General features: G+C 37.1%; 1 protein-coding gene across 1 annotated transcript in view; it reads left to right on the plus strand.

The window, feature by feature from the left end:
* Positions 1–17,971, plus strand: part of LOC129894741 (uncharacterized) — a 41,567-nt gene extending 23,596 nt beyond the window's left edge. Inside the window, exon 3 of the mRNA XM_055970395.1 lies at positions 17,790–17,971. Within this exon, the coding sequence (XP_055826370.1) occupies positions 17,790–17,971 (182 nt within the window). The remainder of the gene's footprint in view (positions 1–17,789) is intronic.
* Positions 17,972–18,875: the final 904 nt, after the last annotated feature.

Genomic DNA, 18,875 nt, shown 5'->3' on the forward strand with positions numbered 1-18,875 from the left:
TATTTATTATCATTATCTATGAAAGGCTAAAAGAATGCTAAGAGGCTTGTTTGAGGTACTTTTGGGTTCCTCATTCGCCATGTCACGTCTACATAGGAGCCCTTGTAGGTTTAGGCTAATGGATCCATAGATAGCCCTTAAAGTTAAAGTTAAAAAAATGAATGAAGTTGATGGAGTTCTACCTGGCAAGTAGTCTCCCCGGCCAACGTAGGGGGTTATGTTGGATTCCATGTAATAGCTCGCATGGTCTTAAATGTCGGTTATGGTTATTTTCCCACAAAATCAATATTTTAAAGGATATCCGTATAATTTATTATGCATATATTACATTATGTTCCATATTGCATAAATTTTATAATATTTCCTCAATGTTCATGCATCCTTATATACTTAGTACATTCAAAGTACTAACGCATACTATTTTGCCTACATGAAATCACCATGTAGGGATCGGTTCTCCTCCTCGTTCTCCTCCACGTGGCTAGTTGATATTCCATTGAAGATTACTTTTGGTGAGTTCCCATGTTCCGGGAACAATACTCCTTTATCTTTCTAGCTTATGATATGTTAAGATATTTTATTATGGCATTTCTTCTATTATGATTGAGGGTGAGCTAGAAACTTGTCTTAGCCCCATTAAATCTAATAGTTAGAGGTATTGTTGGACATATGTAAGTTGAAGATTTATTATTATGATTTCCGCTTGTTTATTTATTATCATTATCTATGAAAGGCTAAAAGAATGCTAAGAGGCTTGTTTGAGGTACTTTTGGGTTCCTCATTCGCCATGTCACGTCTACATAGGAGCCCTTGTAGGTTTAGGCTAATGGATCCATAGATAGCCCTTAAAGTTAAAGTTAAAAAAATGAATGAAGTTGATGGAGTTCTACCTGGCAAGTAGTCTCCCCGGCCAACGTAGGGGGTTATGTTGGATTCCATGTAATAGCTCGCATGGTCTTAAATGTCGGTTATGGTTATTTTCCCACAAAATCAATATTTTAAAGGATATCCGTATAATTTATTATGCATGTATTACATTATGTTCCATATTGCATAAATTTTATAATATTTCCTCAATGTTCATGCATCCTTATATACTTAGTACATTCAAAGTACTAACGCATACTATTTTGCCTACATGAAATCACCATGTAGGGATCGGTTCTCCTCCTCGTTCTCCTCCACGTGGCTAGTTGATATTCCATTGAAGACTACTTTTGGTGAGTTCTCATGTTCCGGGAACAATACTCCTTTATCTTTCTAGCTTATGATATGTTAAGATATTTTATTATGGCATTTCTTCTATTATGATTGAGGGTGAGCTAGGAACTTGTCTTAGCCCCATTAAATCTAATAGTTAGAGGTATTGTTGGACATATGTAAGTTGAAGATTTATTATTATGTTTTCTGCTTATTTATTTATCATCATTACTTATGAAAGGCTAAAAGAATGCTAAGAGGCTTGTTTGAGGTACTTTCGGGTTCCTCATTCGCTATGTCACGTCTAGGCCCTAGACTTAGGTTGTGACAAACTTGGTATCAGAGCCCGAGGTTTTGAATGATCCTTGGAGTCCAACATACTGCGTCGAATAGGGTCTTGTTCATGGTTGTGAAGTGCGCCATAATTATGAATAAGAGACTATGAGGCGTTTAGGAAAATTTTCACTTCTTTCAAATTCATGTCGTGCCTTAGAGCATCCTAAGCTTTCCTTTAACTAATGACCCATTTTGTGTTCTTTAGATAATGACTCGTGGAAGACCACCTCGAAGAGCAAGGGTTGACGATGAGGACCAAACTCCTCCGGTTCCCAATACCCAATATCATGAGGATGGGGTAACCCATGCTGAGTTTTGTAGTGTTATTACTTTGTTAGCTCAAGTCGTAGCCAACCAAGGGAATCTAGGTGTTCCTCCTCCCCAAATACAAAATCCAGCCTCTAGGATTCAGGATTTCCAAAGGATGAATCCGTCTGAGTTCGATGGTTCTAAACTAGATGAGGACCCTATGGAGTTCATTAATGAGGTATACCGGATTGTGGCTATCATGGGTGTGACACCAAATGAGAAGGCCGAGCTAGTGGCCTATCAACTCAAAGGTGTGGCTCGAGTATGGTATGAACAATGGGTTATTGAGAGGGATGAAGAAATAGGGCCGATAGGATGGGAAGAGTTTAAAGGTGCCTTCCTAGATCGCTTCTTCCCATTAGAGCTAAGGGAGGCCAAAATCCAAGAGTTCATCAACCTCCGTCAAAGGAGTATGAGCGTGAGGGAGTATGCTCTCAAATTCACTAAGTTATCAAAGTATGCTCCCTTCATGGTCTCTGACCCAAGAGCTAGGATGAGCAAGTTTATTTCCGGTGTCTCAAGCTTGGTGTCCAAGGAGTGCAAAACGGCCATGTTGATCAAAGAGATGGATATCTCTCGGTTAATGACTTACGCAGAATAAATTGAAGAAGAGAAGCTTAGAGAGAGATCAAGGGGGTTCAAAAAGGCTAGAGTAGATGGTGGAGGGTTTAACCCTCAAAGGTCCGATCATGGTAACAATGGCAAAGGCCAAGGTGGGCAACGATTTGTGGGATAAGGTTCCACCAATACTCCTCCTATAAAGTTTAACAAGGACAAGAGTGGTAAACCAATGATTCCAAAAGAGAATGTTGCTACTCAAACTTTCCCCACTTGCAAGAAGTGTGGAAGGACTCACAAAGGGGAATGCTTAGCCGACTCCAATGCATGCTTTAAGTGTGGCAAGCTGGGCCACCATGCTAAGGATTGTAGAGATGGTGGTGGTAGGACTCAAGGACAAATTGCTCATGGTCAACAAGTCCAAGGAGGTGTCCAACACACCAACCGCTTTTACGCCTTGCATGGGAGACAAGAGATTGAGGATGCACCCAATGTCATTACCGGTATGTTAAAGGTCTTTTCTTTTGATGTGTATGCACTATTAGATCTGGGTGCAAATTTATCTTTTGTTACTCCATTCCTTGCTAATAGATTTGATGTTTTACCTGAAATGTTATTAGAACCTTATTTGGTGTCTACCCCAATTGGTGAGTCAGTTATTGCTAGAAAGGTCTATAGGGGTTGCCTTATGTCTATCTTGCATAAAGTTATTCCTTGTGATCTCATTGAGCTTGACATGATAGATTTCGATGTCATTCTTGGGATGGATTAGTTACATGCATCTTATGCTTCCATAGATTGTAGGAATCATCGAGTCAAGTTCCAATTTCCAAATGAGCCTGTTATTGAATGGCAGGGTCGTGATTCGGTGGTGAAGGGTCAGTTTATTTCTTATCTTAAGGCTCGCAAAATGATTTCTAAGATGTATTTACCATATTGTGAGGGTTAGGGATGTCAACTCCAAAAGTCCTTCTCTTGAGTCAGTTCCTATAGTCAATGAATTCCCCGATGTCTTTCCTGATGACCTTCCTGGTGTCCCTCCCAAAAGGGAAGTTGATTTTGGTATCGATCTCTTCCCTGATACCCAACCTATCTCTGTTCCTCCTTACCGCATGGCCCCAGCAGAATTGAAAGAGCTGAAGGAACAATTAAAGGACTTGTTAGAGAAGGGGTTCATAAGACCAAGTATTTCGCCATGGGGTGCTCCCGTTCTATTTGTAAAAAAGAAGGATGGGTCACTTCGAATGTGCATAGACTACTGACAATTAAATAAGATGACCATTAAGAACAAGTACCCACTCCCTAGAATAGATGACTTGTTTGATCAATTACAAGGGACAAGTCACTTCTCCAAGATCGACCTTCGGTCTGGCTATCACCAACTACGGGTAAGGGAGTGTGAAATTCCCAAAACAGCCTTCCGAACAAGGTATGGTAACTATGAGTTTGTGGTGATGGGTTTTGGGTTGACGAATGCACCGGCGGTGTTTATGGACTTGATGAATAGGGTGTTCAAACCTTACCTTGATACCTTTGTAGTGGTCTTCATTGATGATATTTTAATTTACTCTCGGGGTGAGGAAGAACATAAAAATCACTTGAGAGTTGTTCTTCAAACATTGAGGGATAAACAATTATTTGCAAAATTTAGTAAGTATGAATTTTGGTTAAAGGAGGTAGCATTTCTTGGTCACGTAGTGTCCGGTGATGGAATCAAGGTTGATCCTAAAAAAATAGAGGCAGTCAAAAATTGGCCTAGACCATTATCTCCTTCAGATATTAGGAGCTTCTTAGGTCTAGCCGGGTACTATAGAAGGTTCGTCAAAGGCTTTTCTTCCATTTCATCTCCTAGGACAAAATTGACCCAAAAGAAATCCAAATTCATATGGACAAATGAGTCTGAGAAGAGTTTCCAGACCTTAAAAGATCGACTTACCTCTGCTCCTATTTTGACTCTCCCAGAAGGATTAGAAGGGTTTGTAGTTTATTGTGATGCTTCAAAGATTGGTTTAGGCTGTGTCTTAATGCAAAAAGGCAAGGTAATAGCCTATGCTTCTACGCAATTAAAGGTGCATGAGGGCAACTACCCTACCCATGACCTTGAATTGGCGGCCGTTGTTTTTGCTCTAAAAATTTGGAGGCATTACCTCTATGGGGTGCATGTGGATGTGTATACTGATCATAAGAGTCTTCAATATATGTTCACCCAAAAGGACCTTAATCTAAGGCAAAGAAGGTGGCTAGAACTCCTTAAGGACTATGACATGAGTGTGCACTATCATCCGGGTAAAGCCAATGTGGCTGCTGATGCACTTAGTAGAGTGTCTATAGGGAGTGTGGCCCATGTGGATGAAAGGAAGAAGGAGTTGGTGAAAGATGTTCACCGATTGGCTAGATTAGGGATGAAGTTGGGTAGTACTAATTATGGGGGTATGGTTGTTCAAAATAGGTCTGAATCCTCTTTGGTGGTGGATGTTAAATCCAAGCAAGATCTTGACCCAAAGTTTATCGAGTTAAAGAAGTTGGTAAAGGAAAAGAAGATAGAGGTCTTTTTCCAAGGGGGAGATGGGGTTCTATACTACCAAGGTCGGATATGTGTTCCAGATGTTGATGGCCTAAGGAGTTTGATCTTGATGGAGGCTCATAATTCTAGATACTCCATTCATCCCGGTTCAACGAAATTGTACCGAGACTTAAAGGAGTTGTATTGGTGGGGTGGCATGAAGAAGGACATAGCAAGGTTTGTGTCTGAATGTACAAATTGCCAACAAGTGAAGGCCGAACATCAAAGGCCAGGTGGCCTAGCCCAAGACATTGAAATCCCTACTTAGAAGTGAGAAGATGTGAATATGGATTTTGTAGTGGGTTTGCCTCATACCCCGAAGCGTCATGACACGATTTGGGTAATTATTGATAGAATGACTAAGTCAGCTCACTTCCTACCGATTAAAACTTCCTATAGTGCCGAAGACTATGCCAAGTTGTATATTCGAGAGTTGGTGAGGTTGCATGGTGTGCCGTTATCCATTATTTCGGATCGTGGTACCCAATTCACTTCTTACTTCTGGAGATCATTTCAAAAAGGCCTCGGTACTAAGGTAAAGTTGAGCACAGCATTCCATCCTCAAACGGATGGGCAAGCCGAAAGGACGATTCAAACACTAGAGGATATGTTAAGGGCTTGTGTGTTGGAGTTTAAAGGGAATTGGGATGATCATCTACCTCTCATCGAGTTTGCCTATAATAATAGTTACCACTCAAGTATTGAGATGGCGCCATTTGAGGCTTTGTATGGGAGATGATGTAGATCACCAGTTGGTTGGTTCGAAGTAGGCGAGATGACCTTGTTGGGCCCCGATTTGGTACTTGATGCTTTAGAGAAGGTGAAGATCATTAGAGAAAGGTTGAAAACGGCTCAAAGTCGTCAAAAGTCCTATTCTGACACTAGAAGAAGGGATCTTGAGTTTAATGTGGATGATTGGGTGTATCTGAAGGTTTCACCCATGAAAGGTATGGTTCAATTTGGCAAGAAAGGTAAATTGAGCCCTAGATATGTAGGGCCTTATAGAATCATGAGACGTGTTGGTAAGGTTGCATATGAGTTGGAATTACCATTGGAAATGGTCATGGTTCATCCAGTGTTTCACGTGTCTATGTTGAAAAAACGTTTGGGTGATCCTAGTTCCATTCTACCTATGGGAGTAGTGAATATTGAAGAAAACTTGACCTATGAAGAAGTTCCTGTAGAAATTTTGGACCGGCAAGTTAAGAGATTGAGGAACAAAGAAGTTGCATCTGTTAAAGTCCTTTGGAGGAATGAACAAATAGAAAGTGCAACATGGGAAGCGGAAGCGGATATGATTAAAAGATACCCTCATATTTTCCCCTCTACCCAAACCTAAGGTATTAAGTTGCCCTTGCTCAATTACTTGAAATCTTTACATCTCAACTTTTCTTGTCATATGCTTGCAAAATTATGAAATATGTTTTAAACAGTATTTTAAATTACACTACTGCATTAATGATAGGTTGTTTGTTAACACTCTAGTCTACTCAAGCTAAGTCTTTTCTCATTCTAGGATGAATTTTTCCAAGGGGGAGATAATGTAACATCCCCTAAAAATGTTGTATACGATGTTTCAATTTTCGCCTAAACATGATACAACCTCTGTATTTTGGGCATAACTTTTCATAGGAATATCCAAATTGCATGATTCAAATTTCTGAGTAACCCCAAGATCATTACCTACAACTTTTATGAAGACCATATTGTAATATTCGGAGGTTAAGTAGGTGAAATAAATTACTTTTTGTAAGGTAGGATGCTGTGACGGAAATGAGTATTTATAGAAGAAAAATCATATCTCACTGTAGGTTTATCCAAATTAGTTGATTCTTGAACTATATGAAACTAGACTTCCATATCTACAATTCTTATGAAGACACCAAATCCTAATACGGAATTTATCTTATTCAAACGCAGCTCCCAAAAGGAGTATTCTGTCAAAAATAACTCATTTCACCTACCATAGAAAGATCTAAATACATTTGACATCACTCATAACATAAATTGTCCTCCATTTAACATCATCCATGACATTAATATATTCCACTAAATTTTCAGATTTTTTTTATAATTATTTTATTTATTGTTAGGTCCCTCTTTTCCACCTATAAATACCCACCTTATTTCCTCATTTTATTCATCAAGCTTTCTCAAGCAAATCTTCTCTCTATACATTTCTTTACATATTCTCAAATATAGTTTTAGTTCTTAGTAGTAAAGAAATACTATTCCGGTGATTCATATACTCCGGGTAGTACACAAAACGTTCCGGCAAGGAGAGAAGCTAGGACTCAAGAGTGTTCATTAAGTCTTTCGATACCAACTAAAGCTTCGGTTTCCAGGTATGTAAGGCTTCAATGAGAGTATTCCTTCCACTCTCATGCCTAAATTATTTTGATTATATGATAAATTAAATTTATTTTTTTTAAGCTTTACTCTTAAGTTATGTAGATGTTTATCCATGAGTTCTTCCATCCATATAGTCCAAAAACTATTTCAATTAAGTCTCTTAATTTTAAGTAATATTTTTTTATGGTAAATTCTTATTTTTACTTAATAATATGAATCATGGTTAAACTAATGATTATTGCTCTATTTTGATGCAACATAATTTCATATATATGAATTGATGGTTTACAAGTAATTCCTCTATTTATCTATTTAAAGACTCTTGAAATTCATGGTGGGTTGTTTAAAGCATGATTTTTAATTAATGGATTTCAAAGTATTTATGAATATTTATTTACATACATATTTGCAAGTTGAAGTGATTTGAACCCACCTAGTTTTACTATGTTTTTAATAAAGTTTAACTTGAAAGCTTTGACTCCAAATAAATATTTATGAAAGCAATATCTATGATCAAAAAGGGAGTCTTATGAAATGAAAGAATGATGAAATGATATTAATGATGGATTCTTTATGCAATAAGGACAATTCTTGCATATTTGAATTATCAAATGTTTTAATGAGCTATTCTACCGAATATGATGTTTGAATTCTCAAGTTATATGCTATGAATATTTTGAAGTATTAAACTATTCCGTGGGATTGACTTAGCACCGAATGAGGCATTGAGGTGGGATTCGATAAGGGAATCCTAGTAGCAACCCCTTGTCTCATTAACTATGTGCCAACATAGGAGCCCTTGTAGGTTTAGGCTAATGGATCCATAGATAGCCCTTAAAGTTAAAGTTAAAAAAATGAATGAAGTTGATGGAGTTCTACCTGGCAAGTAGTCTCCCCGGCCAACGTAGGGGGTTATGTTGGATTCCATGTAATAGCTTGCATGGTCTTAAATGTCGGTTATGGTTATTTTCCCACAAAATGAATGTTTTAAACGATATCCGTATGATTTATTATGCATGTATTACATTATGTTCCATATTGCATAAATTTTATAATATTTCCTCAATGTTCATGCATCCTTATATACTTAGTACATTCAAAGTACTAACGCATACTATTTTGCCTACATGAAATCACCATGTAGGGATCGGTTCTCCTCCTCGTTCTCCTCCACGTGGCTAGTTGATATTCCATTGAAGATTACTTTTGGTGAGTTCCCATGTTCCGGGAACAATACTCCTTTATCTTTCTAGCTTATGATATGTTAAGATATTTTATTATGGCATTTCTTCTATTATGATTGAGGGTGAGCTAGGAACTTGTCTTAGCCCCATTAAATCTAATAGTTAGAGGTATTGTTGGACATATGTAAGTTGAAGATTTATTATTATGTTTTCTGCTTATTTATTTATCATCATTACCTATGAAAGGCTAAAAGAATGTTAAGAGGCTTGTTTGAGGTACTTTCGGGTTCCTCATTCGCCATGTCACCTAGGCCCTAGGCTTGGGTCGTGACAACTTGCCAGGTAAAACTCCGTCAACTTCATTCATTTCTTTAACTTTAACTTTAAGAGCTTTCATAGATCCATTAGCCTAAACCTATAAGGGCCCCTATATTGGCACATAGTTAATGAGACAAGGGGTTGCTACTAGGATTCACTTACCGAATCTCACCTCAATGCCTCATTCGGTGCTAAGTCAATTCCACAGAATAGTTTAATACTTTAAAATATTCATAGCATATAACTTGAGAATTCAAATATCATATTCGATAGAATAGCTCATTAAAATATTTGAAAATTCAAATATGCAAGAATTGTCCTTATTGCATAAAGAATCCATTATTCATATTATTTTATCATTCTTTATTTTCATAAGACTCTCTTTTGATCATAGATATTGTTTTCACAAACATTCATTTAGAGTCAAGGCTTTCAAGTCAAACTTTATTAAAAATATAGTAAAACTAGGTGAGTTCAAATCACTTCAACTTGCAAATATATATGTAAATAAATATACATAAATACTTTAAAATCCATTAATTAAAAATCATGCTTTAAACAACCCACCATAAATTTCAAGAACTCTTAAATAGATAAATAGAGGAATTACTTGCAAACCATCAATTCATACATATGAAATTATGTCGCATCAAAATAGACCAATAATCATTAGTTTAACAATGATTCATAATATTAAGTAAAAATAGGAATTACCATAAGAAAATATTATTTGAAATCAAGAGACTTAATTGAAAGAGTTTTTGGACTACATGGGTGGAAGAACCCATGGATAAATACCCACATAACTTAGAGTAGAGCTTAAAGAAAATAAATATAATTTATCATATAATAAAAATAATTTAGACATGAGAGAGGAAGGAATACTCTCATTGAAGCCTTACATACCTAGAATCTGAAGCTTTAGTCGGAATCGAAAGATTTAATGAACACTCTTGAGTCCTAGCTTTTCTCCTCGCCGGAACATTTTGTGTACTACCCGGAGTATATGAATTATCGGAATAGTATTTCTTCCCTTCTAAGAACTAAAACTATATTTGAGAATGTGTAAAGAAATGTATAGAGAGAAGACTTGTGTGAGAAAGCTTGATGAATAAAATGAGAAAATAAGGTGGGTATTTATAAGTGGGAAAGAGGAACCTAACAATAAATAAAATAATTATAAAGAAAAATCTAAAAATTTAATGGAATATATTGATGTCATGGGTGATATCAAATGGAGGACTATTGATGTCATGAGTGATGTCAAATGTATCTAGATCTTTCCATGGTAGGTGAAATGAGTTATCTTTGACAGAATACTTATTTTTGGAGCTGCGTTTGAACAAGATAAATTCCTTATTAGGATTTGGTGTCTTCATAAGAATTGTAGATATAGAAGTCTACTTTCATGTCGTTCAACAATCAACCAATATGGAGCATCTTACGGTGAGATATGAATTTTCTTCAACAAATACTCCATTTAGTCACAGCACATTGTCTTACAATAATTAATTTACTTGACCTACATAACCTCCACAACTTAACATATGGTCTTCACAAAAGTTATAGCTAATGATGTTTTGATTACTCAAAAATTTCAATCACCTAATTTGGACTATTCTATGAAAAGTTATGCCTAAATTACAGAGGTTGTATCATTTTTAGGCGAGAATTGAAACATCGTATACAACATTTTTAGTGGATATTGCATTATCTCCCCCTTGCGAATATTCGTCCTCGAATGAGGAAATAATTAGAGTGTAAACCAACAACCCATCATTAATGCAATAATGTAATTTAAAACATCGTTTGAAACATATTTCATAATTTTGCAAACATATGACAAGAAAAGTTGAGATGCAAAGATTTCAAGTAATTGAGCAAGGACAACTTAATACCTTAGGTTTGGTTAGAGGGGAAAAGATGAGGGTATCGCTTAATCATATCCGCTTCCGCTTCCCATGTTGCACTTTCTATTTGTTGATTCCTCCAAAGGACTTTAACAGATGCAACTTCTTTGTTCTTCAATCTCTTAACTTGCCGGTCCAACATTTCGACAGGAACTTCTTCATAGGTCAAGTTTTTTTCAATATTCACTACTCCCATAGGTACAATGGAACTAGGATCACCCACTCTTTTTTTCAACATAGATACGTGAAACACCGGATGAACCATGGCCATTTCCAATGGTAACTCCAACTCATATGCAACCTTGCCAATGCGTCTCACGATTCTATAAGGCCCTACATACCTAGGGCTCAATTTCCCTTTCTTCCCAAATCGAACCACACCTTTTATGGGTGAAACCTTCAGATACACCCAATCGTCCACATTAAACTCAAGATCCCTTCTTCTAGTGTCAGAATAGGACTTTTGACGACTTTGAGCCATCTTCAACATTTCTCTAATGATCTTCACCTTCTCTAAAGCATCAAGTACCAAATCGGGGCCCAACAAGGATATCTCACCTACTTCAAACCAACCAACCGGTGATCTACATCGTCTGCCATACAAAGCCTCAAACGGCGCCATCTCAATACTTGAGTGGTAACTATTATTATAGACAAACTCGATGAGCGGTAGATGATCATCCCAATTTCCTTTAAACTCCAACACACAAGCCCTTAACATATCCTCTAGTGTTTGAATCGTCCTTTCGGCTTGCCCATCCGTTTGAGAATGGAATGTTGTACTCAGCTTTACCTTAGTACCGAGGCCTTTCTGAAATGATCTCTAGAAGTGAGAAGTGAATTAGGTACTACGATCCAAAATAATGGATAACGGCACACCATGTAACCTCACCAACTCCCGAATATACAACTTGGCATAGTCTTCGGCACTATAGGAAGTCTTAACCGGTAGGAAGTGAGCTGACTTAGTCATTCTATCAATAATTATCCAAATCGAGTCATGACGCTTCCGGGTATGAGGCAAATCCACTACAAAATCCATATTCACATCTTCCCACTTCCAAATAGGGATTTCAATGTCTTGGGTTAGGCCACCCGGCCTTTGATGTTCGGCCTTCACTTGTTGGCAATTCATACATTTGGACATAAATCTTGCTATGTCCTTTTTCATGCCACCCCACCAATACAACTCCTTTAAGTCTTGATACATTTTCATTGAACTGGGATAAATGAAGTATGTAGAATTATGAGCCTCCATCAAGATCAAACTCCTTAGGCCATTAACATCTAAAACACATATCCGACCTTGGTAGTATAGCACCCCATCTCCCCCTTGGGAAAAGACCTCTATTTTCTTTTCCTTTACCAACTTCTTTAACTCGATAAACTTTGTGTCAAGATCTTGCTTTGATTTAACATCTACCACCAAAGAGGATTCAGACCTATTTTGAACAACCATACCCCCATAATTAGTACTACCCAACTTCACCCCTAATCTAGCCAATCGGTGAACATCTTTCACCAACTCCCTCTTCCTTTCATCCACATGGGCCACACTCCCCATAGACACTCTACTAAGTGCATCAGCAACCACATTGGCTTTATCCGGATGATAGTGAACACTCATGTCATAGTCCTTAAGGAGTTCTAGCCACCTTCTTTGCCTTAGATTAAGGTCCTTTTGGGTGAACACATATTGAAGACTTTTATGATCAGTATACACATCCACATGCACCCTATAGAGGTAATGCGTCCAAATCTTCAGAGCAAAAACAACAGCCGCCAATTCAAGGTCATGGATAGGGTAGTTACGCTCATGCACCTTTAATTGCCTAGAAGCATAGGCTATGACCTTGCCGTTTTGCATTAAGACACAACCTAAACCAATCTTTGAAGCATCACAATAAACTACAAACCCTCTTAATCCTTCTTAAATAGGAGCAGAGGTAAGTTGATCTTTTAAGGTCTGGAAACTCTTCTCACACTCATCTATCCATATGAATTTGGATTTTTTTGGGTCAATTTTGTCATAGGAGATGAGATAGAAGAAAAACCTTTGACAAACCTTCTATAGTACCCGGCTAGACCTAAGAAGCTCCTAATGTTTGAAGGAGATAATGGTCTAGGCTAATTTTTGACTGCCTCTATTTTCTTAGGATCAACCTTGATCCCATCACCAGACACTACGTAACCAAGAAATGCCACCTCCTTTAACAAAAATTCACACTTACTAAATTTTGCAAATAATTGCGTATCCCTCAACGTTTGAAGCACAACTCTCAAGTGATTTTTATGTTCTTCCTCACCCAATGAGTAAATCAAAACATCATCAATGAAGACCACCACAAAGGTATCAAGGTAAGGTTTGAATACCCTATTCATCAAGTCCATGAACACCGTCAGTGCATTCGTCAACCAAAAACTCATCACCACAAACTCAAAGTAACCATACCTTGTTCAAAAGGCTGTTTTGAGAATGTCACACTCCCTCACCCATAGTTGGTGATAGCCGGACCGAAGGTCGATCTTGGAGAAGTGACTTGCCCCTTGTAGTTGATCAAATAAGTCATCTATTCTAGGGAGTGGGTACTTGTTCTTAATGGTCATCTTATTTAATTATTGGTAGTCTATGCACATTTAAAGCGACCCATCCTTCTTTCTCACAAATAATACGAGAGCATCCCATAGTGAAATACTTGGTCTTATGAACCCCTTCTCTAACAAGTCCTTTAATTGTTCCTTCAACTCTTTCAATTTTGTTGGGGCCATACGGTAAGGAGGAATAGAGATAGGTTGGGTATTAGGGAGGAGATCGATACCAAAATCAACTTCCCTTTCGGGAGGGACACCGAGAAGGTCATCGGGAAATACATTGGGGAATTCATTGACTATAGGAACTGACTCAAGAGGAGGACTTTTGGAGTTGACATCCCTAACCCTCACAATGTGGTAAATATAACCCTTAGAAATTATTTTGCGGGCCTTAAGATAAGAAATAAACTTACCCTTCACCACCGAATCACAACATTCTCATTCAATAACAGGCTCATTTGGAAATTGTAACTTAACTCGATGAGTCCTACAATTTATGGAAGCATAAGATGCATGAAACTAATCCATTCCAAGAATGATATCGAAATCTATCATGTCAAGTTCAACGAGATCACAAGGAATAACTTTGTGCAAGATAGACACATGGCAATCCCTATAGACCTTTCTAGCAATAACTGACTCACCAACGGGGGTAGACACCAAATAGGGCTCTAAGAACATTTCAGGTAAAACATCAAATCTATTAGCAAGGAATGGAGTAATAAAAGATAAATTTGCACCCAGATCTAATAGTGCATACACATCAAAAGAAAAGACCTTTAACATACCGGTAATGACATTGGGTGCATTCTAAACCTCTTGTCTCCCATGCAAGGCGTAAAAGCGGTTGGTGTGTTGGACACCTCCTTGGACTTGTTGACCAAGAGAAATTTGGCCTTGAGTCCTACCACCACTATCTTTACAATCCTTAGCATGGTGGCCCAGCTTGCCACACTTAAAGCATGCATTGGAGCCAGCTAAGCATTCCCCTTTGTGAGTCCTTCCACTCTTTTTGCAAGCGGGGAAAGTTTGAGTAGCAACATTCTCTCTTGGAATCATTGGTTTACCACTCTTGTCCTTTTTTAACCTTGGAGAAGGAGTATTGGTGGAACCTTGTCCCACAAATCGTTGCCCACCTTGGCCTTTGCCATTGTTACCATAATCGGACCTTTGAGGGTTAAACCCTCCACCATCCACTTTAGCCTTTTTGAACCCCCTTGATCTCTCTTTAAGATTCTCTTCTTCAATTTATTCTGTGTAAGTCATTAACCGAGAGATATCCATCTCTTTGACCAACATGGCTATTTTGCACTCCTTGGACACCAAGCTTGAGACACCAGAAATAAACTTGCTCATCCTAGCTCTTGGGTCGGAGACCATGAAGGGAGCATACTTGGACAACTTAGTGAATTTGAGAGCATACTCCCTCACGCTCATACTCTCTTGACGGAGGTTGATGAACTCTTGGATTTTGGCCTCCCTTAGCTCTAATGGGAAGAAGCGGTATAGGAAGGCACCTTTGAACTCTTCCTATCCTATTAGCCCTATTTCTTCATCCCTCTCAACAACCCATTGTTCATACCACACTCGAGCCACACCTTTGAATTGATACGCCACTAGCTCGACCTTCTCATTTGGTGGCACACCTATGATAGCCACAATCCGATACACCTCATTAATAAACTCCATAGGGTCCTCATCTAGTTTAGAACCATCGAACTCGGGTGGATTCATCTTTTGGAAATATTGAATCCTAGAGGCTGGATTTTGCATTTGGAGAGGAAGAACACTTAGATGCCCTTGGTTGGCTACGACTTAAGCTAACAAAGTAATAACACTGCGAAACTCGGCATGGGTTACCCCATCCTCATGATGTGGGGCATTGGGAATCGGAGGAGTTTGGTCCTCATCGTCAACCCTTGCTCTTCGAGGTGCTCTTCTTTGAGTCATTATCTAGAGAACACAAAATGGGTCATTAGTTAAAGGAAAGCTTAGGAAGCTCTAAGGTACGACATGAATTTGAAAGAAGTGAAAATTTTCCTAAATGCCTCATAGTCTCCTATTCATAATTGTGGCGCGCTTCACAACCATGAACAAGATCCTATTCGACGTGATATGTTGGACTCCAAGGACCATTCAAAACCTTGGGCTATGATATCAAGTTTTCACGACTCAAGCCTAGGGTCTAGACGTGACATGGCGAATGAGGAACCCGAAAGTACCTCAAACAAGCCTCTTAACATTCTTTTAGCCTTTCATAAGTAATGATGATAAATAAACAAACGAAAATCATTATAGTAAATCTTCAACTTACATATGTCCAACAATACCTCTAACTATTAGATTTAACGGGGCTAAGACAAGTACCTAGCTCACCCTCTATCATAATAGAAGAAATGCCATAGTAAAATATCTTAACATATCATAAGCTAGAAAAATAAAGAAGTATTATTCTCGGAATATGGGAACTCACCAAAAGTAGTCTTCAACGAAATCTCAACTAGCCACGTGGAGGAGAACGAAGATGAGCACTGATCCCTATATAGTGATATCATGTAGGCAAAAGAGTATGCGTTAGTACTTTGAATATACTAAGTATGTAAGGATGCATGAACATTGAGGAAATATTAAAACATTTATGTATTATGTAATGTATGCATAATAAATCATATAGATATCCTTTAAAACATTCATTTTGTGGGAATATGACCATAACCGACATTTAAGACCATGCGAGCTATTACATGGAATCCAACATAACCCCTACGTTGGCCGGAGAGACTACTTGCCAGGTAAAATTCCATCAACTTCATTCATTTCTTTACCTTTAACTTTAAGGGCTTTCATAGATCCATTAGCCTAAGCCTACAAGGGCCCTTATGTTGGCACATAGTTAATGAGATAAGGGGTTGCTACTAGAATTCCCTTATCGAATCCCACCTCAATGCCTCATTCGGTGCTAAGTCAATCCCACGAAATAGTTTAATACTTTAAAATATTCATAGCATATAACTTGAGAATTCAAACATCATATTCGACAGAATAGCTCATTAAAATATTTGAAAATTCAAATATGCAAGAATTGTCCTTATTGCATAAAAAATCCATCATTCATATCATTTTATCATTCTTTATTTTCATAAGACTCTCTTTTGATCATAGATATTATTTTCACAAACATTCATTTAGAGTCAAGGCTTTCAAGTCAAACTTTATTAAAAACATAGTAAAACTAGGTGGGTTCAAATCACTTCAACTTGCAAATATATATGTAAATAAATATACATAAATACTTTGAAATCCATTAATTAAAAATCATGCTTTAAACAACCCACCATAAATTTCAAGAACCCTTAAATAGATAAATAGGGGAATTACTTGCAAACCATCAATTCATACATATGAAATTATGTCGCATCAAAATAGAACAATAATCATTAGTTTAACCATGATTCATACTATTAAGTAAAAATAAGAATTACCATAAGAAAATATTATTTGAAATCAAGAGACTTAATTGAAAGAGTTTTTGGACTACATGGGTGGAAGAACCCATGGATAAATACCCACATAATTTAGAGTAGAGCTTAAAGAAAATAAATATAATTTATCATATAATAAAAATAATTTAGACATGAGAGTGGAAGGAATACTCTCATTGAAGCCTTACATACCTGGAATTCAAAGCTTTAGTCGGAATCGAAAGATTTAATGAACACTCTTGAGTCCTAGCTTTTCTCCTCGCCAGGACGTTTTTTGTACTATCCGGAGTATATGAATTATCGGAATAGTATTTCTTCCCTTCTAAGAACTAAAACTATATTTGAGAATGTGTAAAGAAATGTATAGAGAGAAGACTTGCGTGAGAAAGCTTGATGAATAAAATGAGGAAATAAGGTGGGTATTTATAGGTGGGAAAGAGGAACCTAACAATAAATAAAATAATTATAAAGAAAAATCTGAAAATTTAATGGAATATATTGATGTCATGGGTGATGTCAAATGGAGGACTATTGATGTCATGAGTGATGTCAAATGTATCTAGATCTTTCCATGGTAGGTGAAATGAGTTATCTTTGACAGAATACTCATTTTCAGAGCTGCGTTTGAACAAGATAAATTCCTTATTAGGATTTGGTGTCTTCATAAGAATTGTAGCTATAGAAGTCTAGTTTTATGTCGCTTAAAAGTCAACCAATATGGAGCATCCTACGGTGAGATATGAATTTTCTTCTACAAATACTCCATTTCATCACAGCACACTGTCTTACAATAATTAATTTATTTGACCTACTTAACCTCCAAAACGTAACATATAGTCTTCACAAAAGTTATAGGTAATGATATTTTGATTACTCAGAAATTTCAATCACCTAATTTGGACTATTCTATGAAGAGTTATGCCTAAAATACAGAGGCTATATCATTTTTAGGCGAGAATTAAAACATCGTATACAATAATTTTAGGGGATATTACAATAGTAGTAGGAGTAGCAGGAGGAGGAGAAGGAGTAGTAGGAGTAGTAGTAGGAGGAGTAGGAGTAGGAGTAGGAGTAGGAGGAGCAGCAGGAGCAGGAGCAGCAGCAGTAGCAGGAGCAGGAGCAGCGGCAGCAACATGGCAGGAGCAGCGACGGCAGAAGCAGCAGTAGCAGCGGTGGCGGCAGCAGCAGCAGCACTACTACTACTACTACTACTACTACTACTACTACTACTACTACTACTACTACTACTACTACCACTACTACTATTACTACTACTATTACTACCACCACTACTACTACTACCACCACTACTCCTACTCCGACCCACCCCCACAAAAACAAAGTTTATTTTCTGAAAAAATATTTTTTCATGTTAAAAACTATTTTAAAAAAAAAAACATTTTCTACTCTCTAGCTAATAAGAAAAGATATTTTCTAAAAAATATTTTTCGTTCACCAATCAAACAATAGAAAATATTTTTCCAAAAATATCTTCTACTTACTAACCACACATGAGAAAATAAGTTAGAAACCAACTTATTTTCTAAAAAAAATATTTTCCTTCGTACCAAATACACCCTTAATGTATAACTTCTTGTTTTTCTTTTGTCAAGTGTTGATAGAAAATGTCATAGGTTAAGAAATAAAAGCAACACCCATGTTTTAATTATTGAACTTGACAAAATATGGATAGTATGAAGGAATTTTGAATTATATTTTATCAACATAAAGGATAACAAACTTTGGTCCACCTTTTTTTTTAAAGTTTCCAAAGTTTGGTCTACCTCCTTTTTTTAATTTTTTTTTTGTTTCCTTTCGTCCTGAAATAACCTCTCTATTTACATAAAATAATAATGATAAGATCTACGTGCAATTTATCTTCTCTAAATCTCATGTATGCGATTTCACTAGTATTTTATTGTTGTTATTTCCTTTCGTCCCATTATAGTTTATAATTTACATATTTTGATTCCGCAATTTTTGCCATATGAATTGTTTGTTTTGTGTCCTCTCGCCATCGTCGTGGTACCCACTAGCTGAATTATTATTATACCTTTGAAAATGTTGCAAA

The sequence above is a fragment of the Solanum dulcamara genome, chromosome 7, assembly GCF_947179165.1.
Source record: "Solanum dulcamara chromosome 7, daSolDulc1.2, whole genome shotgun sequence".
In the NCBI taxonomy this organism is placed as follows: domain Eukaryota; kingdom Viridiplantae; phylum Streptophyta; class Magnoliopsida; order Solanales; family Solanaceae; genus Solanum; species Solanum dulcamara.